The following is a 26,101-nucleotide window of genomic DNA, read 5'->3' as shown; positions in this document are numbered from 1 at the left end:
ACACTCCTAGCAACTGCAACTCCCCTGAAGGCTAGAATATCTTTACAATAAAACCAGTAAACCACACACATGTGCGTATGTGTACGCGTGAGTGCACACACACACCCCAGTCCCCAGAATTTATATGTTGTCTGTATATTGGAGTTATCACCACTTAACCCCAGGAATTGGAAATGGGGTACCCTGGTCAGTCAGAAACTAGAAAGAACCGACACCCCATAACAAAACAGGTCACTCTCAGGACCCAGCCTCAGAAAGAACTGCAGCATTGCTGAAGGGACTCAAGGATGCCCACGTTTAACCAAGGTGCTCTGAACAGGTCTTAGGTCAGAGCCACCTTGGGCAGAAGGTGTGTACACAGAGGGGTGGCTGGCCCAGCAGGCAGACATGGTGTGTGAGGAAGTGTGAGCTTGGGCCATGGCTCCAGCGGGTAGCACCAGGCCAGGATAAACCCCGTCTGTCATGCTCCCTCTCTGACAGTCAGGGCACACCACACAATGTCCAGTGACCAATGTAGTCTCCCAAAAGTCTTGATCAGAAGAGAAAGAGAACCTGGCCAAGGGATAAGATTTGTCCCTTATTCTGTCCTTTACAATAAACTAATATGCTGGCCATGTGAACTCATGAGTCGCAGTGAGTCTGGCTGCTGGGAGTCTGCTCTGGGTGCACTGATAGGCTGAGGGCCTAGGCTGTGAAGCTGGAGTTTGCCAGAGACGGAGGCTATGGTGTCACCTGGAAACACACCCTCTGGGGCCCTCCATCCTGGCAGTCTCTCAGCTCCAGCCTCCACTGCTGAAGCCTGCCACGGCTCCAGGTGCAGGGCAAAGATGGACACAAAATAATTCTGCACTGGAGCTGACCCCCAGAAAGGGGCAAACCACTGGGCTCACCCGCACTCATCAGTCACTGAGAACACCTGCTCTCCCTTCTCAGTCTCTCAAATCCTCTGCCCCTTTAGCCTCCTTCACCTCCACAGCCATGCCCCCATTAAGGGCCATCTTCTCTAACCCAGTCCAGTAAGAGACCCTGCTCTTCACGTGCAGCTGTCTGACCTGTGCCTGGTCCTGCTACCAGCCCGCTTGGTCAACACCAGTGTCTCCCACATCTGCAGAAGGGTGCCCACGCTGCTCAAAGGACACAGAGCAGAGGCATCGAAGTCTTTTCTGGAGTTGGACCTGCAGGAACGTGAGCAAGTTAACCTTCCTGGTTAGTTCAAAGGGTTGGTGTAAGAATTAAATCAGCTAATGTACGTCAGGTACTTAGCAGGCATTAGAGAAATGGCTGCGGTTACTACGCCTTCCCAGGCCTTTCCTGTTGCAGCCTTACCTTGCACAACCTGCCATTGCCACCTGCCCTCTAGGTGCCTGCACCCCCCATGCATCATGCCCAGCTAACTCATCACTTATGCTTCAGGTCTCAATGAGCTATCGCTTTTCCCAAACCAGATGTACCAAGGAGCACCTGTAATAGCACTTGGCACCCTGCTCTGCGATTTCAGGTTTTCTTAGCCGCCGAACTCACCCAGCCAGTCTTTCTGAGCACTAGCAATGTTGTCTGAGGAGTTCAGGTTTAGCCCATGGCACCTACCATGATGAGGGGAGTGAGTAAGGTGGAAGGAGGGAAGGGCAGGCAGGATACTGTGCCCTACCTCCAGTGTGGCCACAGCTGCTGAGTCTGGTGACCAACAGCAAGGGGCCTCCAGCAGGTACCTCACATCTACCCACAGTCATTACCGTCTCCACAGGAAAACCCTGGTGAGCTCCCAGAGAACTGTCAGAGGTGACTGCCACCCACAGTGGCCCCAACAACTCCACAGAAACTAGGAAAAAGCGGCCAAAGCAAGTTTCTGGTTCTGAGTTGTGCTGACACTTTGCACGGGTCCCAGTTCTCCCTTTCCAAGGCCCAGAGTGTGGGGGCACCTGGATGAGTCCCCAGTCCCCTTCCCCAGCCCTGGCTGTTGCCCTCCCTGCCTCCCAACTTGCCCATTGATTGGGAATAAAAAGACTCAGGCTCAGGTCCAGCACCTGTTTGGTTTTGGGTATATTCCCTGGCCTCTCTGTGCATGAAGAAACTGAAATAGTACCTTCTCTACAGATATGTGAGGTTTAGGGGCTATGCCCTATGGCCGGCAAGGCTCATCACAACTGTGAAATGACTGTCGGTGTTGGACTGTCCCAAGTCAAGAAGGATGCGGGAAGGAGAGGGCACGAGACAGGGAGAGGTGCATGACCTATTACACTGGAGCTGATGCCAAAACCCACCTACGCTCGGTGAGCTCCTGCCTCATATCCCACACACAGCAAGTTTTCCCTCTGATTCTGTGCTTGGTACTGGCTGCTACTGCCTGAGTTCTCTACATAAGACAAGGCACCGGACACCCTCAGAGTTGCTAGGAGAGCTGCACAGGGACCACCCGTGTCACGCTGGGGCCTACAGGCTGCATCAGAGCGCACTTTCTAATGCCTGCGGGTGTGTTGTTGTGTGTGTGTTACCCACACCCACCAGGGGCTGCTGGCAGCCTGGAAGGTGCTCTTCGTACATCTCCTTGTCCCCAGGCATTACAAGCTGATCAAGACACAAGCCTGCCACCTACAGTCAAAAGGCTCACACATTAATGCTTGAGCATACCTGCTTTCAGTTCAAGCCAAGCCTATCCCTGGAGTAAAAAGTTAAATTTCTTTCCTCCCTCACTGGATCTATACAGGAATATTTAGAAAATTGACCTATATTGCTCTTCAAGCCAGTTTCTGCTCTATCAAACTGAAGTTCAGTGTGGAATCACAACCACTGTATCCAGCAGTGCTCAGTAAATGCTCATGGGGTGCCAGGCACAGCAATTCCGGGGTGCAAACACTCAGTCCTACTCTGTACAGGCAGAAAACAATACCTACACCCTCATTTCTTTCAGCTCACATTGAGGATCCTTTTTTCTCCCGTGGAGAAATCAATTCAGTTTTCCTGGTACCAGCCGCTTGCTTCACGGAAGAACACAAGAGCTTCCACAGAACAGCAGCCCGGCCCACACGGTAGGCAGGGGGCTCTAGTCACCATGGTCCTCACAGGCAGAACCCCGCCCCCACCACAGGAAGGAAGAACACAGTACACATAAAGTGAAGTTTGGATAAGCTGCCCTTTATTAACATAAAAGTGTAGCTTTTGGTAACTTCCACCACGGGGGACACAAACCATAAGAAACACACACACCAGAGCTGAACAGCACCTGTGCAGTCTACGCAGTTAGACCCGGCCTCCCGCTCCCCATGGCTGTCTGCTCAAGACAGGTAATCACTGGTACTAAGGGTCACCTAACAGTCATCAGAGAGAGGCTAGAGAGAGCCCAGGCAGCAGTGTTAAGGTAAAAATGAAAAACGTTTTCTCTTGTTAAGAGTTTGCTGTCAACATTTGACATCATGACTGCATACCGTTCAATGTGAAATGGAAAACATGCAAGTTTACGAATCACGCTGGGTACTTAAACTCTAGGTTCTTTTTGGCAGCATGGGCCTATACACTGTGGCTTTCCAATATTTCAGCAACTTCAGGTACATTACACTCTTCTGAGGAAGTCCAAATATTTCAGAATTCCAGGAGTGGCTGCAGAGAAAGAACATCACTGGCAACAAATATCAAAACATTTTAAGACCTAGTGGAATACAGAGATGTTTGTAAACGTACACACATACTTACACATTTGAGCTAGAACTCTAAATACTTTTTCTATTAATATATTGACATTTCTTTTTGGTTTGAGGAAAACATAAACTTTGCAAGTAAATCTGGTTCAGCCATGGGGATGTGGTATGTGCAATGGGGCGCTTTCATTCCCCTCCCCAAAAAGCTCACCTCAACATGCCCTCTACTTGCCCAGCCTCTCTTCTTATTCTGGTGCTTTCTTGGTGGTGAAATCAGAGACCGGGCTACAACACCCCTTTAGGGAGAGGGCAGGTGTATTTTTTTAGGCATGTAGCTGTGTACTTCCAGAATGTGAGCTGTCATGAAGGATGGGACACAGACCTGCACAGCACCCAGGGGCTGCCCATGCTCTGACAGCTCTCCTGCCCTCTGGCCCAACCTGAAGGTGGAGCTCACCCCGCTGGAAGCATCCTTATTGGAGCCCAAATCCAAACCAGAAACATCACAGAGTTCAATGGAATTGAAGCTTTTCCATTCTAGCCTCAAAGCCATAGTGGCTGAATGTTTGAGACAGAGTCAGGGTAACAAAAAACACCTTTACAAAAAACTTTAATGAGGTAGCTGAGGTCAAACACCAAATCCAAAGCATATGCAAAGGTGCTTAATAAATGCTCAAGGCATTTTTAAACACAAATGACTACTGGACCTGATGGGTGCATGCAGACCGTGAGGCTGGCCTGACGCAGAGTAGGAGCAACAAGAGGGAGCCATGCACCTGGAGAGCTGAAGGGTGAAGGCCCTGGTGCACACCAACTTCAGATCCAGTGGGCTTGCAGCCAGGGTGCAGGGCCAAATGCCCAGATAGCAAATGACCAGCAGAAGTCAGCTGCATGGGTAAGGCAGTAGGGAGCCAGGATTGGCACCCACACTGTGGGAAAGGCAGTTTAGAAACGCCCTCACCCCTATCAGTCTAGGCCCCAGAAATCAGCCATTTGCCCTTGCCCTCAGCCCACCTAGAGACCAGCCATTTGACTTGCTCCCAGGCCCGGATGCTGCTTTCTGCACAGCCTTTTTCAGATGTGGAGCTCACAGGCCTTTCCGGGGCGGGGGGGGGGGGGGGGGGGGGGCAGGACAAAGAGAAAGATGGTGGCACAAGTCCTAGTAGCATGCATTTTGTGACTTTTATGGCAGTATTGATCTTTAGGTTACACACGCACACAAGGTGCATACCTCCACACACTGCACGTTATGCACCCACCCCATGGTGCACACGGACACACTATTGTACGTTACACCCCCACACTCGGTGAACGCAAACACCTGCATTCACGCATTACACACACATGTAGTGCACACCCACACATTACACACATGGGGTACACATGCATGCACACACAGACACACACTCACAGCTCTGGGCATGCACACCTGGGTGCTACATGGCAGAAGAGCAGCGAAGGTGTGGGCAGGCCATGGTGGGGCAGGGGGTGCCAGTGAAGAGAGTCTGGAGAGCTCCACCGCTGACACCACCCTTTCCTGCTGATCCCTGCCCCCATCCCAGGTGGCAGAGGCATCCAGCACACCACTGTGCACACGCAGGGCACACTGAAGACAAGCAGGGCGAGAGAGTGAGGACTACCAGATCCCTCTCCATTAGGTCTCTGTTGTATAGTCACTGCAGGACAGAGGAGCCAGGGTCGAGAAGCCGCTCCACCGCCTCGTGCCAGGCTGGGCCTCCACGTGCCCTTGCTCTTTATATTTACCCAGAATGGTTTTGGCTTCTTCAGCATCCTGCAAAGGGCTCTCTCCATATTCCTCCTTCAGCCACTGCCGATACTGGAGAGGTTAAAGACAAAAGGAAAAGTCACACTTGGTACCCTGCATTCATGGAAACTTTACCTATCACTTTTTTTTTTTTTTAGGGGTGCAGGTTTTGCCAAATATGCACAGGAAAATAAAGGTGCCCTGGGCAACCATAGCACTGCTGTGGATCTGCCAGTGCTGAGCAAGAGAAATGTATGCTTTTTCAAAGTTTTAGTTTGGAATGAAAGTAAGCCAAACCAAGAAAAATGGCACATCACCAAAAGGGAGACACCCAAAAACTAATTTGGGGCGCCCAGAGCAGATACCACACGGCGAAAAGTACACAGTGTCAAAGTCTATGGCTCTACAGTGGTGACTTCCACAGACTCATGAGCTGGGCTGTCCTTGGACCAGATAACCCTTGTGCCTGTGCACAAGAAGACAAGGGCATCACCCTGGGGCTTCTGCCCGCAACTTCCAGGTCCCCTGAGGACTGATCACCTGGTGGACTTCATGCTCCTCGAACTCCTGGAGCTGCCTCTGGAAGCCCAGGTTGGGGTTGGCACAGGATCGGCCTGCACGCACAGTGTACAGGGCGTCTTCCCAGCCAAAGTCGGTGATGGTCATGATGTATGCCGTCACAAGGGTCACACTCCTGGAGACGCCAGCCAGGCTGCAGGCCAAAAGGTCAGCACATGTGAGGGGCCCCAAAGGTAAGTGCAGACATGCAATCCTGTCACCCATCCTCAGGGAGTGGGGGCAATGAGGCCACCTTTTAGAGTCTTACCGCCTTGGATTATGTGTGAATGGCAAGCAGGCGACTGGGAAACCGCTTAGCAGTAGAACCCAGCTTCCCTCTATTTAGCACCCTGACATCTCAGGCATTTTTTAGGTATCGTAGTGTCATTTGTTATTGATTTCCTACTGACATGACTCTGGACACTTTAGCTTTATGATTCTCTATTGCTCCTGGACCTTCCTCAGACAGATAAAACACTGAAGTGCACCAAGGTGACCTGTGGCTCCCAGGATCTATGTGCTAAATCCATTTATAACCTCGGTTTAGAATGCATCACATTTCTTAAAAATCTGGGCTTTTAAATCTGAGGGCTATATCTGTAACATTTAAGACCCACTAGATACAGAAGCCCTTAGCGATCTTACTTTCATGTTCTGTCTCATAAACTGGGCTGAGTACAAATGCAGGCACACTCCATGCCCTCAGCCAGGCTCTCCGGCAGGTGGTCAAGGGGATGCTTTTTAGGCAATAACGGTTCATGATCTCTAGCAGGCTGAGTAAGGACCAATTTTAAATGCGTATGCAAATCAAAGGCAGTTACAGAAAGGTCGTGCTGCGTCAAACTTAGAGTCTTCTGAGCAACGGTTTAAGACGGGGAAGTTTAGCAAATGTCTGACTTTTGAAAAGCATTATCTTTAGATGTCACATTATAAGAACTAAGGTCCCTAGACTACCAGACCTACTCGTATTCAAATATAAATAATAAAAATCACACTCTCAGTGGAGGCTTCTCCCTGGGGCCTCCCATCACAGACCCACAGCTCTTAAGGTCTGCGTCCTCCTGGGCCAAGGCGGGAGAGGCTACTTCCGCAGGGCCGAGCAGAGCTGAGGAGCAGGGTTTCAGAATACCCCTTTAAACAACTCCAATTGCACCCACCCCCTTAAAGTGCTTCAGAGTCAATGTAAATGAAAGTTACAAAACTGCAATTTGTATTTATGATACTTCCTGCTCATTTTAAAAGTGAAATGAAAAAAATCAGAGTATTTCAAGAACTGCATAAAACTGCAAAATACCATTCTTAAGCAACCAAACTGTTTAGTCCCCTCCACCCCTGCCACGGACTATCTGTCGTTACAGCAAACCTTGCTTCCCAGGGGGTTCTCTCTGGAGCTCATGCGACTACCCTCCCTGCCAGGTGGGGTTGCCCCAGCCTCAACAGCAGCCCCGAGGAGAGACTACATCTCCCAAGGGCACACACTTCAGTAGCAACTTTTTTTTGGAAAATCAGAAGATTGTTAACACTTCAGTTTAGTAACAGTATACCTCATTCAAGATAGAGAGGTCACATGTTCAACCTACATCTGAACAGACAGCAGAGCCCTGGCTCCAGAGTGTCGGCTACTGGGTCCCCAGACAAGTCAGCTCTGTGATCGGGGTGATTATATGGTTGCTAGCAGCAAGAACAGTAACAGCCTGCGTTCACTGAAAGTTTACGAGGTGCCAGGACAGTAAACAGCTCAATATACATTATCCTTGGGGGCATGTTATCACAGCTTTTTTCACAGTGTGTGCGTATTCATATGCATGTGTGTACATACACACATGCGCTTGTGCAAAGTACATCTGAGCAGGGGGCAGCTGTCCATAAACAGTTTAATTCTAAGAGTCTATCCTGGTGCTTTCAAAGCAAAAGAGTAAGCCAAAACACATAAAAAGCCCCAGTCTGTAAATGGAGAAGCAGCTGTCATTTTGGGGTTAAAGCATGCTGACACCCACACACGTAATCCAAACTCTGCAGGAAGAATTTTGAAAATGTCCGGGATGAGCCTCAGCCCCTGCAGGAGGCTGTCTGACAGAATACAAGGGGCTAGTAAAGGACAATGTCTGTTGTCCAGCAAACTCTACAGTTCCCACAGAAATCCTAACAAGGGATGGAAATGAAAAATTAGGTGCTCTTTGACAAAAGCAAAGGATGACTTACAAACAGCAGAGGCCAGGGTGGAGTGTGTGTTTGAGATTTGTAGGGTAGAAAAAATGATTAGGATGTCAAACAATCACACCCAAAAAAGTTCTCAATGAGAACCAAGGTACCCAGAGCATGGTGGTGCTCTGCAGTGGGTACATACGTACCAGTGCACAAGACAGCCCTCGCCCTTCAGCCGGCACTCGTGGATAAACTTGATGCTTTCTTTGAAATGCCTCGCCCTGGAGAAGAGAAAACAGGGAAATGACATCTTTCCACTTTATTCAACGTGGATGAAGAGAAAAGCCTGCTAAGGCTTTCAGAGAAGGCCTCAGAGCCCCACCACACCACCAAGGCCCTGAGTGCTGTCAGGGCCACAACACCTGAGCACCCACAATACTGAGGTCCTGGGAAAGTGGCTCAGCTTCGGAGTTTTCAGAATTTCTCTACAAGGAATCCCTGCTCTGCTCATCCCCTGGGTTCACTCTGAGCCTCCACTACTCAGCAGCCCCGACTGCCCCTCATGCTGCCTGGACATTCTGCAGCCATGTTGACCAATAAGAACAGCACCCACACCGTCTCCGTCCCCCCCCACACTCCTCTGATGATTGAGAAACCCAAAACTACTCTCCAATTCTGGTCAGCTTCAACTTTGATAGGTTCCACCTTCCTTCAGGTCAGCAGACTGTTGTGGGGGATGGGAATGATGGCTCAAATTCCTGCTCTGCTACTTACGTTGGGAGTTACTTTGCTTCTAACCTCAGTTGTAAAGTGGGAACATGAGACAATACATGTAAATATGCTTTGTGAACTATAAAGTCCTATGTCACTACAGGTACTGAGGTCCTCACTTACTCTGACCCTTTAGCTTATGGGCCCCCTCCCTTCTCCAACTGTTCACTCAGTCAACAGCCCTCTATAGAGAACCTACAACATCCAGGGCACTGCTCTATATCCTCAAGTACAAAGATGAACAGGGTCCATGTTCTGCCTTGGTGAGCCTGCAAACCACAATGTATACACCATCACTGTGCTGGCTACGTTTTAAAGTGTGCTGTGTGCTAAGTACAGATACTCTATGAGAAAGTACAAAGCACATGCTTTTAGATGCCTTCTACCTTGGAATAGTTCATCAAGCACTAGAATACCAAAAGTTACCCATTAACTAAATTCATTCTGCTTTAAACACTGATTGAGTACTGACAATTTGCCAGGGACTCTAATAAGCTGCAAGAGATTCAGAGATAAGTAAGACATAATTTTGATTGAAAAAACTCAGTCTACCGTCTCATAAGGGATGACAGAGCAAATGAATGTAGTAGGGATGGGAAATGCAGGCGTGCCACAATGGCCTCACACAGGGATTGACTGCACAACATAACACCTGACTGGCAGGCCACGCTAGGCAGGTGCTAAAGAAATTGTGAGTGTGCACATGCACACAATCACATGTACACACACACCACACACTCACAGGCACACAGGCACTCTGTCAATACGTGCAAGGCATGTGTCTCCACAAGCGTTGTTACACAGACAACCTGAGGACTCCAAGCTCTTACCTGAGCCCTGTCACCACCAGAACACTGCAAAATATGTTTCAGGCAACTTGCTCAGGGACAAATGCTCCCAGATGTTAGCTTTTGATGAAGAGATTCCTGGAACTACAAATCGGTTCCCAAGGACTGACTTGATACAGAGCAGACAAGAAAGGATGCTTGATGGAATTCTGAAATCTGAAGTGTTAGCCCCGAAAGAGACCTGACAGGGGCTGTGAAGCAGTGCCCACAGGCCAGGCAGGAAAGTAAAATGCATGGGGTGGGGGCGCTGGGGCAGGGTGGGAGGGCAGGTGGTGCTGTAAGTGGTGCTTCAGGCCTCAGGCCTCTCAAGCTAAACCAGCAATCTGAAGTGGGCAGGGGTCTTCTGATTCTGAAGTGCTAGGGCTGTGGCCAACGTCAAGACTGACTGGTGGGCAGAGCGTTTACCCTTAGGGACAGCCTGGCTGCCCACCAGTTCTGGCCACTGGGATAAGACAGGAAGGTTGTAGGGGTGGAGGAGGCTTCTAAGTTCCTCCTTCCCAATGGGAGGGATGCTCTGGGTCGCACAGGTGCAGGCACTGAACTGAAGTGTCTGCTGCCTTGCAACCCAGGTGACACGTGAGACACCAAGGCTGAGCCTGGAGGACAGAAGTGGCAGAGGGGAGGAGTGGGCCCCAGGAGCCACACTCCTGGCATGTGAGTTAAGTGAATTTCTTTATAACTTAAACACTGTCAATTGAGTATCCTGTCACTTATAGCCAAATGCAATCTACCTGATACCAGCAACTAATTCAAAAATTTTAAAATGCTGGGCCAATGCCCCTTGGCTAGAAGTATCTATGGTTCCCTGTTTACCATCTGTGTTATGGGGTCTGGAATGCCCACTCCTCCTGGCAGGCCATGGCACCCTCCAGGACTGGCTCAGCAGGGCCACTCATCTGCCCTGGGTTGTCCCAACCATAGGCCCTTCCAACTTGCAGCCCCACTACTCCTGCTCTGTGGGGCTCTCAGGTTGAGGTGAGCCATGTTTGGCCACAGGTGGGGATAGCACTCACCCATAGGTGCCTTGGAGCACACAGCACAGACTGCAGGGCTGAGGGGTAGCAGGCCCCCCTGCCAGGGCACAGCTCTGTACCTTGGGGACACACAGCCTCGCAAAGGAGACACCAAATCACTCTACTGAAACCTCAGAGTGGGAACAGCTTCTTGCATCTGGCACTCACACCTGCACTCACCACACCGCAGCCATGATGAAACCAGTTCCTTAAATACTGTGGGCTCAACGTGGGTTCAAGAGTCAGCCTCTTAAATATGAGAGTTGGCGGTGGGGGGGGTGGTGGTGGCGCAAATTCAACACGCAACACCCTCATGTGTCCAAAGAAGCTGACTCAAAGCCAGCCTAGCACCCACCGTGACCTGGCTGCTGCAGGCCGGGGGGCCTCCAGGAGGAGGCCCCTCCATAGCCCAGCCCTGTGCCCTCTGGACTTTGAGTCCAGGACAAACCCATGTGACACACTGTCCTTCACTTTGGTGGGGAACAAGGGACCAGAGGCCCAGGCATGACATCAGGGACCAGGCCACACTGTAGCCCAGCCCAGAGACACAGGCAGGCAGCGAGGGGGCTGCTCAGAGCCTGCCACAAACCTGACTCACGAACATCATCAGCCACGAGGCCAAGCCAAGCAGACATTCCTTGAAATGCCTTTTCCAAGAAAAGCCAGAAGGTGGGTGAGCTTACTACTTGTTTAGAATTAAACTGTACTGCATAAGGGGGTTATTTCCAGGGAAGCTAATGACATAAGTCCAAGCCCTGGTCACTGAACCCCCTCCTCCATAGTGGGAAGTACCGGGACCTAGTCCTCGCATTGCTCAATTCCCATTTGAAGCAGAAGCACACATTTCAAGCTCTCTCCCTACCACAGGCTGTTTCAATGAACACAAGTTCCCTATTTCTGCTCTTCATTTTATTGGCAGTTAGCTTTTACTTCAGAAAAAAAAAAAAAAAACATGTGAAGTGAGTCCCATGCAGGAGGATGAGATAGGCTTATCAAAATGGAAGCACTACTTAACCTGTGTTACACTGTCACAATAAAGCCTAGGAGCCATCTGCACCTCTCAAGCAAACTGAGAACCACACAGCCAACTCTGCTGAGAGACACCAGGTCAGCAGACACTTTACCCTGTGGAGAAACAGCTCCCTCTCTCCTCCTGCCCTCCCAGCTGCCCCTCTCCATCCAGAGACCAGGAGCAGCAAACACCCAATCCTTCGTGCCCTGGAGGCTGTCACAGAGAGGCTGCGGCAGGCATCTGGTAAACCCCCCTGCACGTTCTCTGAAGCATGTCTGTGCAGGGGCCAGCTCATTCTGGGGGTGCTCACTTACTTCTTACTCCGAGCCTTGAAGGTTTGAAGGCTGTAACCCCCCACTGTGGGATCTGAGACAGCCCTGCCCCACTGACAAGTACTCTGGTTACTGGATTGGGAGCCTGGGGATGTGGCCAAGCTCCTTGAGTGGCAGCAAGTTTTACCCCAAAGACAAGGTTGTATTTGACTGTAAAGGCCACAATAGTGTATGTGTGTGCATATTTATATATATAGGTTTGTGTGTACATGTATATGTGTATGCGTGCATAGATGTATGTGTATGTATGCACACGTGTGTGCATGTATGTATTTACATATGTGTGCATCTACATAGAGTAGAAAAACCAGGAAAGGCAAGCACCCTTAGATTTTTCCCTCAGAAAGGCACACTTAGAAAAGCAAATGGGTAAAGCATTCTATCTAGGCCCAGGCCTGGGAAGGTAGACTCAGAACAGAGAGCTGCTTCCTCCTGGAACATAATCAGTCAAGACCCCCACCCCTCCAAAGCCCTCTCCCAGCCCCTCTCTGACCATGAAGCCCCTACCCCATCCAGCAGGAAGGCACCTCCTTATCTGCACACATACCTGCCAGTGTCCAGCATTAAACCTACAGTGCCACCTATGCTTCTATCAGTGACAGCCCAACTTTTATACAGGATGCACTCTCAACATGTAAAAAAAACTGGGAGTGACTATACCATACTTTTTATTTTGCTAGATCAAATCCTTTAAAAAATAAAGGGAAAAAGCCTTTCTCACACTCTTTAGTTAACATCAAAAAAGTAAAAAAGACATAATCTAAGACTCAAAGATAGTTCTTTAAGCTGAATAAGTGAAGTCTTATGAAAGATGAAAAACTCCACACACATTTTCCTTCCTTCTCTCTTCTCACCTTGAACGGGGAAATGTCGTGCATCCCTGGGGACCGTGTGCACAGGTGTGCACCTCTGGAGGCGAGATGAGGCTCCAAGGTCTCGCCCAGCTCTGATTTTGCAAAACCATTCTTTAATAATGAAAGTGAAGAAAAATGTAAGTGAGAGAAAAGGACAGACAACATCAGCTGAGCTGAAGAAAGAACAGACAAAAAGGTAGGGAGGTAGGATAAGGCAAGGGAGTTTAACTGATATTTTCAATACAAGCTCTCTGTATTGCTACTGCCTCTTCTCCCACAAAAACCTCAAGAAATTCAGAGACTTGCTCAGCTCTCAAACCACTGAATATTACACAGGCTCTGCCAAAATGATGCAATATTACAGATGCATATAGCCTACTACAGACAAACTCCTGTCAGAAAAAAAGATAAGGACTTATAAATACAAAATACCAACTTTATATAAAATAAAAATGAGTAAATACAAGTTAACATACATTCAACTGTTCCCTCTCAAGATATATTAATATACCTTATTTGAGTGGACTGCAATATAACTTTATTTTTGGAAATGCTTCGTGTTCATGAAAAACACTTTTACATATACTATCTCACCTAATCCTGTGAAGCAGGGATTTTATATTTGGGGTTAAAATGACTTGTCTAAGAAAGTCTAGAAAGACAGCAAGCACATAATTATTTCCAAAAGCCATCACTCCTAACCTGTCCCCATCACAGAGCAAATCCTGGGAGCACACGTGGCGTGTGTATCTGGTGCAAACTCCTGGGGCCTCTAGTTTGACAAATCGTGCAAAACCTACCAAGCTGGGACTGTGGGGCTGTTGTAACTATGAGAATTTGAACTTTTACATTTTTTGTCTCTGCAAGGCAAGGTGGTTGGGGAATCGGGCCAAAATTTTAATGCGTTAATGTTATCTCAAACCAGGTTTCTGCATTTTAAGTTCCTAGAAGACCAGAGTGGAAAGAGTTTTTAGAAGACCAGAGTGGGAGATTCTTAAGGACTAAGCACAAGACAGGAAACTGACCTTTCTGGGCAGGTTGCAACAACTGAATGCCAAGTGAGAGCCGTCAGTCTCAAAGGTCAAAACCTTTAACTAAGCATATTAGTCAGAAGTGTTCCTGTTGGTGTAGGAATTTGGGGGGGGGGGGGGGGTGGGAAGATTTAGGTTATAAGACCTTAAATTATATCAGAGTTTGAAATCATTCTTTAAACTTATACCTAAGTTTAAAACAGTAAGCAATATAGTGTTCTAGAGTTTATTTTGTCATTAAATATAGGAACTCTCAGGCCTCAGGAATTGAAAGTGGCTAGACTAAAGAGCCCTGGTGGTCCAGTGGTTAAGAGCTCAGCTGCTAACCAGAAGGTCTGCAGTTTGGATCCACCCTATGGGACAGATCTGCTCTGTCTTATGGGAGGTCGCTATAAGTTGGAATCAACTCGATGGCAACGGGTCTGGAGACTAAAGAACTATGATTTCTAGCTGTTTTGGTCAACCAGGGCATCAAAGGCATTTTCCTCCTAATCATCCACATGGCTGATGATACAGAAAGGGAAGGTTCACTGTCAGCTCCCCTGTACCCCTCATGTTTGGTGTAATGAATCCAGGTGGCCTGGAATGGGCCAGGTGGTGCAAACAATCAAGTGCTCTGCCTGCTGACTCTAGGCTAAGAGTCTGATTGTGCTGTGAACACATGCTCATCACTAAAAACTATGTCACGCTTTTCAATGAAACACTTGCAATGGGTAAAGAGAAGCTCAAGCTATTTTATACCAAGTACATTCAAAGTTCCAAATAGAACTCTATGATCTTCACAAAATTTTAGCAAAACAAGAAATATTCACAGAATCATGGATACTTATGTCCTAATAGCCATATTTATGTATAGGCTTTTGCTATTACTAATGGACTTAAAAATAAAAATCCCCTCAAAGAATCACAAACATGCCCACGAGCGTAATACTTAACATTAGAGCACTGAGTTTTGTGCCTTCACAGGTTATGGTCTTGGCTCCCTTTTCCAACCAAAACAGATGGTCCTATTGTTGTAGGATCTCAAAGGAAAGGATGATAAATCTTTACTCTAAACATCAGCATAAATATGCTGTAACCACTACCCAAACTACTGGAACCTGAATCCCACTCCACATGCTCATCCAGATGCCAAGAAAGCATTAAAAAGGCAAACCACAGACTTAAAAAAACCCTCTTTACTCATTGGTTCTAGAGAACTAGTTCAAATATTATAGGCGAGTCCCCTGTCACCAAGCCACAGAGGTGTTTGGTGTGTGTTGACAGAGGACTTCAGTGACAGAAGACTAGAAAGAGACACTGGAGCTCAGAAATGAGGCTGCTGTGTCCTTTCTCACCTCGTCTTTCAACAGAAGCAGATCTTCTGAAGACAAAGAAATGGACCCTTGGGTACCAAAACTTTTTATTTCAACTGCCTTTTCTTTAATTCTCAAAATACATTAATACCTTTTGACTAGAGTAAGAATATAATTTTATTTCTGAAAGTGCTTAGAGTTCATAGAAAACACTTCTACATATATGATCTCATCTACAAAAATCCTGAAGACAAGTCATATCAAAAAACACAACACACCACAACCAAGTGGAATTCATACCAACCATGCAAGGATGGTTTATCATTAGAAAATCAATGTAATCCACCACATAAATAAACAAAAATAAATCACATGATCATATCAAGTGATGCAGAAAGGCATTGATAAAGACCAACACCCATTCCTGATAAAAACTCTCAACGAAATAGGAATAGAAGGGAAATTTCTCACCATAATAAAGGGCATCTATACAGAACCAACAGACAACATCATTCTCAACTGAGAGAGGCTGAAAGCATTTCTCCTGAGAACGAGAACAAGACAAGGAGGCCGTTCATCACCAATCCTATTCAACACTGTGCTGGAAGTCCTAGCTAGAACAATAAGAGAAGACAAAGAAATAAAGAGCATCCAAATTGGAAAGAAGTAAAACTTCCCCTATTCACAGATAATATGATCCTATACGTGGAGAATCCCAAAGATTTCACAAGAAAACTACTGGAACTAATAGAAAGATTGAGCAGAGTAGCAGAATACAATAGAAATGTACAAAAATCAGTTGGATTTCTACACACCAGCAAAGAGAACTTCAATAAGGAAAATAATACCATTTATGTTGTTGTTGTTAGGTGCCATCAAGTTGGTTCCAACTCACAGAAACCCTATACACAACAGAAACACTGCCCGATCCTGCTCCATCCTTACAAACAATGGGCTATGCTTAAGCCTATTGTTGCAGCCACTGTGTCAATCCATCTCACTGAGGGTCTTCCTCTTTTTTGCTGACCCTCTACTTTACCAAGGATGATATCCTTCTCCAGGCACTGATTCCTCCTGATAGCATGTCAAAAGTATGTGAGATGTAGTCTTGCCATCCTTACTCCTAAGGAGCATTCTGGTTGTACTTCTAAGACAGATTTGTTTGTTCTTTTGCCAGTCCATGGTATATTCAATATTCTTAGTCAACACCACAATTCAAAGGCATCAATTCTTCTTCGGTCTTCCCTATTCATTGTCCAGTTTTGCATGCATATGAGGTGACTGAAAACACCATGGCTTGGGTCAGGTGCATCTTAGTCCTTAGACATCTTTGCTTTTCAACACTTTAAAGAGGTCTTTTGCAGCTGATTTGCCCAATGCAATGCGTCTTGTGATCTGACTGCTGCCTTCATGGGTGTTGATTATGGATCCAAGTAAAATGAAATCCCTGACAACCTCAATCATTTCTCTATTTATGATGATGTTGCTTATTGGTCTAGTCATCAGGATTTCTGTTTTCTTTATGTTGAGGTGTAATCCATACTGAAGGCTGCAGGCTTTGATCTTCATCAGTAAGTGATTCATCTTCAATTCGGCAAGCAAGGTTGTGTCATCTGAATAATGCAGGCTGTTAATGAGTTTTCCTCCAATCCTGATGCCCTGTTCTTCTTCACATAGTCCAGCTTCTTGGATTATTTACTCAGCATACAGACTGAATAGGCATGGTGAAAGATGCAACCCTGACACACACTTTTCCTGACTTTAAACCACACAGCATCCCCTTGTTCTGTTTGAATGATCCAGGTACAGAATCCTCATGAGCATAATAAAGTGTTATGGAATTTCCATTCTCTTCAATGTTATCCATAATTTGTTACGATCGACACAGCTGAATGCTTTAGCATAGTCAAAAAAACACATGTAAACATCTTCCTGGTATTCTCTGCTTTTGGTCAGGATCCATCTGACATCAGCAATGATATCCCTGGTTCGACGTTCTCTTCTAAGTCAGGTTTGAATTTCTGGCAGTTCCCTGGTCCGTATACTGCAGCAGCTGCTTTTGAGTGATCTTCCGCAAAATTTTGCTGGCATGTGATAGTAATAATATTGTTCAATAATTTCTATATTCAGTTGGATCACATTTCTTGGGAATAGGCAAAAATATAGATCTCTCCCTGTCAGTTAGCCAGGTTAGTTGTCTTCCACATTTCTTGGCACAGACTAGTGAGCACTTCTAGCACTGCATCCGTTTGCTGAAACATCTCAACTGGTATTCTGTAAATTTCTGGAGCCTTGTTTTTTGCCAACGCCTTCAGTGCAGCTTGGACTTCTTCCTTCAGTACCATCGGTTCTGATCATATGTTACCTCCTGAAATGGCTGAACATCAACCAATTCTTTTCGGTACAGTGACTCTGTGTATTCCTTCCATCATCTTTTGATTCTTCCTACAGAATCCTTCAGTATTGCATCTCGAGGTTTGAATTTTTTCTTCAGTTCTTTCAGCTTAAGAAATGCTGAGCGTATTCTTCCCTTTTGGTTTTCTATCCCTTTACTTTGTCTTCACAAGCTGCCCTTTGAAATCTGTTCAGCTCTTTTACTTCATCATTTTTTCCTTTTGCTTTAGCTACTCGACATTCAAGAGCAAGTTTCAGAGTCTCTTCTGACATCCATTTAGGTCTTTCCATTCTCTCCTGTCTTTTCAAGGACCTCCTGCTTTCTTCATGTATGATGTCATTCCACAGCTCATCTGGTCTTGGGTCATTAGTGTTCAACGCATCAGATCTACTCTTGAGATGGCCTCTAAATTCAGGTGGGATATACTCAAGTTCGTACTTTGGCTCTCGTGGACTTATTCTAATTTTCTTCAGTTTCAACTTGAACTTGCACCTAAGTAACTATGGTGTGATTCACAGTCAGCCCCTGGCCTTGTTCGGATTGATGATATTGAGCTTTTCCACAGATGTAGTTGATTTGATTCCTGTGTATTCCATCTGGCGAGGTCCATGTGTATAGTTGCCGTTTATGCTGGTATTTGCAATGAAGAAGTCATTGGTCTTGCAAATTCAATCATGTGATCTCTGGCATTGTTTCTATCCACAAGGCCATATTTTCCAACTACCAATCATTCTTCTTTGTTTCCAACTTTTGCACTCCAATCACCATTAATTATAAGTGCATCCTGACTGCATGTTCGATCAATTTCAGACTGCAGAAGTTGGTAAAAACCTTCAATTTCTTCATCTATCCCCTTAGTGGCTGGTGCATAAATGTGAATAATAGTCGTATTAACTGGTCTTCCTTGCAGGCATATGGATAGTATTCTATCACAGACAGCATTGTACTTCAGGACAGATCTTGAAATGTTCTTTTCGATGATAAATGCAATGCCATTCCTCTTCAAGTTGTCACCCCCAGCACAGTAGACCATATGATTGCCCACTCAAAATGACCAATACCAGTCCATTTCAACTCACTATTGCCTAGGATATTGATCTTTATGTGTTCCATTTCATTTTTGATGATTTCTAATTTTCCTAGATTCATACTTCAGACATTCCAAGGTCTGATTATTAATGGATGTTTGCAGCTGTCTCTTCTCATTTTTAGTCATGCCACATCAGCAAATAAGGCCCCCCAAAAGCTTTACTCCACCCATGTCATTAAGGTCGAGTCTACATTGAGGAGGCAGCTCTTCCCCAGTCGTATTTTGAGTGCCTTACAACCTGAGGGGTTCATCTCCCAGCACTATATCAGACAATGTTCCGCTGCTATTCTTAAGATTTTCGCTAGCTAATTCTTTTCAGAAGTAGACTTCTGGGTCCTTCTTCCTAGCTTGCCTGAATCTGGAAGCTCAGCTGAAACCTGTCCTCCATGGGTGACCCTGCTAGTATCTGAATACTGGTGGCACAGCTTCCAGCATCACAGCAACATACAAACCCCACAGTTTGACAAACTCACAGACGCATGGGGGATACCATTCATAATAGCCCCTAAAAAGATAAAATGCTTAGGAATAAATCTAACTGGGGATGTCGAAGACGTACAGAAAAAAACTACAAAACACTATTGCAAGAAACCGAAAGAGACCTACAAAAATGGAAAAACATACCATGCACATGAATAGGAAGACTCAACATTGTGAAAATGTCTATTCTACCCAAAGTTATCTACAGATAGAATGTAACCCTGATCCAAATACCAGCAGCATTCTTTAATGAGATGGAAAAGCTAATCACCAACTTTATATGGAAAGGAAAGAAGCCATGCATAAGCAAAGCATTATTGGAAAAAAAAAAAAAAAAGAACAAAGTAGGGGGCCTCACACTAGCTGATCTCAGAACCTACAATATAGCCACGGTAGTCAAAACAGCCTGGGACTGGTACAGCGAAAGACGAAACATAGACTAGTGGAACAGAGTCAAGAACCCAGATGTTAATCCATCCACCTATGGTCAGCAGATTTTTGACAATGAACCAAAGTCCATTAAATGTGAAAAAGACAGCTTTTTTAAACAAATGGTGCTTGCTGGTCTAGCTGTAAAAAAATGAAACAGGTCCCACACCAAAAAAACTAACGCAAAATGGATCAAAGAACTAAATATAAATCCTACAATGATAATGATCATGAAGGAAAAAATGGGGACAATGCTAGGGGCCCTAATACATGGCATAAATGGAATGCAGACCACAGCTAATAATGCACAAACACCAGAAGATAAACTGTATTACTGGGAGCTCCTAAAAATTAAACCCTTATGCTCATCAAAAGACTTCACCAAAAGAGTAAAAAGAGAATCTACAGACTGGGAAAAAACTTTTGGCTATAATATAGCCGACAAGGGTCTAATCTCTAAAATCTATAGAATACTTCAACACCTCAACAATAAAAAGACAAATAATCTGATTAAAAAGTGGGCAAAGGATATGAACAGACACTTAACCAAAGAAGACATTTAGGTAGTTAACACACACATGAGGAAATTCTCCCAATCACTAGCCAGTAGAGACATGCAAATCAAAACTACAATGAGATACCATCTCACCCCAACATAACTGGCATGAATAAAAAAAAAAAGAAACAAACTTTGGAGAGGTTACGGGGAGATTGGAACTCTTAATGCACTGCTTGTGTAAGTGTAAAATGGTACAACCACTATGGAAAACGATATGGTACCTCCTTAAAAAGCTAGAAATAGAAATACCATACGACCCAGCAATCTCATGCCTAGAAATATATCCTAGAGAAGTAACAGCCATTACACAAATAGACACATGCACACCCATGTTCACTGTTGCATTATTCACAACAGCAAAAAGATGGAAACAACCTAAGTGCTCATCAACAGATGAATGGATAAACAAATTATGTTACATACCTGCAATGGAATACTATGCAACGACAAAGAACAATAAAGAATCTGTGAGACATGGATGAACCTGGAGGGCATTATGCTGAATAAAATAAGTCAATCACAAAAGTATAAATATTTCAAAAACCTAAGGTTTACACACAGAAAAAAATAATCTTTGATGGTTACAAGGGTGAGGAGGGGTGGAAAGGGGAAATCACTAACCAGATAGTAGACAAGTGTTAACTTTGGTGAAAGGAAAAACAACACACAATATAGGGGCCGTCAGCACAACTTGACCAAGGCAAAGTCAAAGAAGCTTCCTAGACACATCCAAACACCTTGAGGGACCGAGTTACCAGGGCTGAGGGCTGGGGATCATCATTTACCACCACCAACAGCTCTTACAGGGATCACAATAGAGGGTTCCAGACAGAACAAGAGAAAAATGTAGAACAAATTCAAATTCACACAAAAAAGACTAGACTTACTGGTCTGACAGAGACTGGAGGATCCCCTGAGACTATAGCCCCTGGACACCCTGCTAACTCAGAACTGAAAAAAAAAAAAAAAAAGTGCTGAAGCCACTTCCAAAGTCCACTTTTCAGCCAAAGATTACACAGGCCTATAAAACAAACAAAAACACAGATGAGGAATGTGCTTCTCAGTTGAATCAAGTATATAAGATCAAATGGGCAACACCTGGTCAAAAGCAAAGATGAGACGGCAGGAAGGGACAGGAAAACTGGACGAATGGACATGGAGAACCCAGGGTGGAAAGGGAATGGGGGAGACTGCTGCACATTGCGGGGTTTGCAACCAATGACACAAAACAATTTGGGCATACATTTTTTAATGAGAAACTAATTTGCACTATAACTTTCACCAAAAGCACAATTAAAAAAACAAACAAAAAAACCCTGAAGGCAGGCATTTTTCAGATAGAGAGCACTCAGGTTTAGAAGGGTTTTAATGACTGTCCAAGATAGATGGATCTGGTTGTGGACTTTGCATTTCCTAGCTGCTAGGCCTAGTGCTCACTAGCCTGCGGTGCTACTCCACACCTGGTAAGTCAGGTTGTCATCGTCATGGGCACTCAGGACAGCACTTGGCTGCTGGCAGTGGAAGAGTCCCAGGGACAATGCGAGCACAGGTGGCTAACGGCACATGGCCAGGATGTTTATAATTCAATTCTTCTAGAGAATCATGAGGCTAATCAGGTACAGACAAGTTCAACAGTATGTTAGAACCTCAGTTTGAGATGAGGAAAGTAGCCATTCTAAAAATAGCCACCAAAAACATAGGCCAGAAGATTGCTGTGATCTTCAGAGAAAAGCAGTGGTTCACTTCCTTCCGTATGCACCATGCCCTTCCAACCACTTCTGTTTCTTGACACGACTAGTCACCGAGAAGTTCTCTAATGCTTCTTCCCTTCCATCTTAGCCTAGGGTGTTAACAGTGTTTTCCTAGTAGTTCTAGTAGTCTCTCCTCCACCATCCTCAATCTTCAAGATTCACCTTTTTGGAAAATATCAACAGTCAGTGTAGAAACACAGCCCTTGGGTAGAACATATCTGCCACCACTTCCTTTTCCTGGTCTAATTCTACACTACTTGTCTCCTACCTCCCTTTATCCTATGTCAATTGGTCTGACTCTAGCTCCATGTCTTTATCAGGTCTGTCTCACAAAATTACCGCATAGCCTGTGTTCTCTCTACTCCCCAGCAGTGAAAAATCAAGGCCAGCTGACATTCCCATATTTGATTACTTCCAGAGTGCCAGGACGCACAGGTATATTGTCCATAGGACCGATGATTAGGACTTGGATGCCACAGAACTGGAGCGCCAAGAAGGATGATCCTGACCAGCTCGTGGCCACCCAAATTCACAAATACCACCAGAGTGTATGCATTCTGTGGTGGAATGCCATAAAATGCCAACCCTGTGAATGCCTGTGTCTTGGACCTCCAGTGCACAGTACAATGCCAGACAGGTCAGAAGCTGGCTCAGCTAGACAGGCTGACCAGCTGCGTGCTCTCTTCCCACCTAGCCTCTCAGCCCGTGGAGTCAAGGCCATGCTCCAGCAAACTACCCACTGCCCCATGTCATGGCCTTGCTGGGCCACTTCTGGACTCTCAGGAGTGTGGCCTGTAAAGCCAACAATGGCCAGGGGTCTCCAGAGAGCCCAAGCCCTCTGACCAAAGCCCAATCCACTGGTTCACATTGTTGCTGTGACCTGAAGAGGACAGCACTTATAAATCTCTCCTTGAGATTCATCAACAAAGACAGAATGGCATCAAAGATTGATTCAGCTGTGAAGAAAAAGAGAACTGGATTTCCCTAAACCAGAAAGATCGCCTCCTTAGCTCAGACAGGCTTTAGAATTGCATTGTCCCAAACGGAGACCCCAAGCCTCCAGTGGCTATCAAGCACCTGCAGTGGGGTTGGTCAGGTGGAAATGTGCTGCTGTATAAGTACACGTGCCAGGCTTTGAAGACTTAGTGTTAAAAGAGATATAAAGGAGCTGATTAATATTTTTTATATTGAGCACATGATGAAATGATAACATACTGAATATACTGTGTTAAATAGAATATATTATTAAAATTTATGTCATCCTTTTTCTTCTTTATGTGGCTATTAGAAAATCTAAAATTGCATCCGTGGCTTGCATTTGTGGCCCACATCATGTTTCAACCCAACAGCTTCTTTAAGGGTCTGCTTCTAGAGAAGGACAGGCATGCTAAGGTCTGGTTTGAGGTGCCCTTTTTGAAAACCAGAGTACCCCCGTGAACACTCAAGTTGCCCGTGAAGGCCCAGGACAGCCCTGGGACCTGGCCAGGTGCCTGACCTCTGGGGTCCACAGCCTCCTCTGCAGAGAAAGGGATGTACACAGGCATCAAGGTCCCATGGGCTCTGCTAGCTTCATGATCCTTTATTTATTTGACTCTATAATCCTTTATATATTTTTGATATCTCTAAATAATACAGAAAAAAACTTACAGGTTTTGAGATGGTGAATCTGCTGCTGGGATGCACAGGTATTTAACCCCCTGTAGAATGATAAACAAAATTAAAAAATGATACTCAGTGGAGAAAAGTATTTAGAGGAACTACTGGGGGTATTTACTCAGGTCAAAAATACAAAAAATAAAAAGAAGAAGTTTTTCACTAGTCTTTCGTTGCCAAGGAACTGGAGGAAAACTCTTTAATGAAGGCTCGTTGTCATGGGAACCACGACCACGCGTACAACTACTCATACTCTAGTTTGTAAACAGCTTGTAGTTTAGACAAAATTCAAGGGTGCATCAAAAAGTGACACAATTGAGTACCTTTCGGTAAGTGCCAGCAAGTTCCAAAACTACCACCTCAGACATGTGTTCATTATTTCACATTTTCCCCTCTCTCATTAAGGATGCTGAGTGACCAAAAATGAAGCCCTGTTTTAAAAGTCTCGACAGATGACTGAACGTGACAGTCTCCTGTTGCAGCGTCTCTACCAAAAGTTTGGTGCAATGCAGATGATAAACAATTTGCTTCATTTTGCTTGTTTTTCAGAAGGTTAAAGTTTGAGTACCAAATTAATGCATTTTTTAAAGAATGGCCCAATTTTGGGGAAAAAAAGAACTTAATATAGTCCTCTTCTAAAAAATCTGTAAAAAAAAATTTTTTTTATATAAGCTCATGTTATAAAAATCATGCTAAATTGGAGTTTGGATTTAAAGTATACTTCAAGAGCGTCTTAAATACCAAGTAAAATACCAAACCTAATAATCTCAGTGACCTGTGCAAGAATATGGCTTTATGAAGAGTTAGATGAGTTACAATAAAATCTGCGAAAGCCGAAACTTGTGTAAGGTGGAAACCTGTCAAAGAAGGAAAACTAAAATATTTTCCACTAAAATGAGTGATAGAAAAGTGGTAAGACTGCACCCTATCAAAGGTGGAAAATTTGCGAGTTCCGGAAAAATAAGGCAGTCCCACTGAGTTCGCTGTTTTTTTAAATCCTTCCTTTCTAAGTAGCCTAATCTCACAGAACCTTATCACCATGTCATGGACAACAGCTGGCAGGGCAGGGCGGCGGGAGGAGAACACATTGGAAACTAGAAAAACAACCTCAGAGAGTAAAAGAATTTCAAATATGTATAGCAGTGATACAGACAACCAAAACTCCCTCAAAAGATAAAGTATGTTGTCTACTGCCTCTATAAGAATGGATAATATCTTATAAAATAACTTGTCTAGAATTATGTGAAAATTTTTGCAGTTGATCATTCAATTTTTACTGTTAACTCACATCATGTCTGTGCTGTATTTGCTAATATAGGTAATCTTGCAGGGCACACCTAAATTGTGACTGCCCAAAAGCCTCTAACAGTTCTGTACATTGTGACCATTCCTCTGTACACTGTGAGTCCACCTTCCTAATACAGACTCCACATAAGGAGGTTCCCAGCCTCTCTTGCTTTGGTTGCAGACTCCTGACCTGGTCTCACCAAAATGACACACCTGAGACTGATTTGGGAGCAGGGCATGGGAAGGAACGGTACGCAGAAGGCATCGTGCTGCTGGAGCAGTTGGAGGCAGGGGCAGTGCCTCTCCTCAGCCAGGTGTTGGATGAGGTTCTGGGCATCGGTCCTGGAAGTTACCTCAAAGCCTGTTTCTCCAGCTCTTCTCTCTTTAAAAAGCCCTTCCTGCTGAAACTGGCTCAAAGGAGAATCGTGTCTACAACGAAGACTTGAGGGATACAATTCCCCTTCCCATCACCCACCACTATGAAAAGTCAGAAGAAGCCTTATTTCCTAAACATTCTCACTATGTTCTTTCTAGCTTTGAGTCAGTCATTACACCTCCCAATAAAGGCTCCACTGGGTCTTTAAGAGTTTAACCACTGCTTACCATATGGGAGCCCTTCACATCTGACCAAACAGGCTTTAACCATGCTAATACTTAAAATTCAGTGGTCAGCTGGTAGAAGAGGACACGGAAACACATTCTTTCCCATTCAAGTGTCAATTTGCTTTCCCCATCTACCTTCTTCTCTGTCTGTCCTAACTCTTCCTGGACTGGGAGGGGAATATCGAGGCAGCTATCTGAAGTTCTAATGGCCCTCCCAACGCAGAGGTATTAGAGCAGTGATTCCAGGGGCAAGAAAACTAAAAAGGAAATACCACTGTAAAAAGTCACCTTGCTCCTTCCCTGCATCTAGGCCAAACGAGTTTATGCTGTAGATACATACACTGACCATCTGGTACAGCCATATTAAAATTACTCAGTTAATTTTCTTCTTTTCCCCTTAAGTGAGAGTGGACAGTGCACGCGGCCCATCAGTTTGTGAAATGCCTTCTTACCCACACACTTCCTCCAGCCCCTCTGAGGCCAGTCTTCCCAGAGGGACTGAAGAATTCTCTGGTTTCCACCTTCCCTTCCACTGCCATTTCCAGCTAGAGTGGCTTATACCCATCAAGAATCCTGAAGCATGGGTACAAAGTTTTAT

The 26,101-nt window shown here is 45.3% G+C and overlaps 1 protein-coding gene across 14 annotated transcripts in view; it reads right to left on the bottom strand.

The window, feature by feature from the left end:
- Positions 1 to 3,111: 3,111 nt before the first annotated feature.
- The window catches only part of DUSP22 (dual specificity phosphatase 22), an 89,367-nt gene continuing 66,377 nt past the window's right edge, over positions 3,112 to 26,101 (bottom strand). For 5 of the 14 annotated variants that reach the window (XM_049882165.1, XM_049882157.1, XM_049882213.1 and 2 more), the window contains 5 exons: positions 23,608 to 23,657; positions 12,931 to 13,041; positions 8,307 to 8,381; positions 5,938 to 6,109; positions 3,112 to 5,469 (listed from right to left, as the gene is read on the bottom strand). In XM_049882165.1, coding sequence (XP_049738122.1) covers positions 5,287 to 5,469; positions 5,938 to 6,109; positions 8,307 to 8,381; positions 12,931 to 13,041; positions 23,608 to 23,657 — 591 coding nt within the window. In that variant the 3' untranslated portion in view covers positions 3,112 to 5,286. The remainder of the gene's footprint in view (positions 5,470 to 5,937; positions 6,110 to 8,306; positions 8,382 to 12,930; positions 13,042 to 23,607; positions 23,658 to 26,101) is intronic. The other 9 variants (XM_049882193.1, XM_049882184.1, XM_049882257.1 and 6 more) reach the window with 4 other exon arrangements.

The sequence above is a fragment of the Elephas maximus genome, chromosome 1 (assembly GCF_024166365.1).
Source record: "Elephas maximus indicus isolate mEleMax1 chromosome 1, mEleMax1 primary haplotype, whole genome shotgun sequence".
NCBI lineage: Eukaryota > Metazoa > Chordata > Mammalia > Proboscidea > Elephantidae > Elephas > Elephas maximus.
The sequence above is the reverse complement of the archived record's forward strand: the minus strand, read 5'-3'. Positions and strand labels throughout refer to the sequence as shown.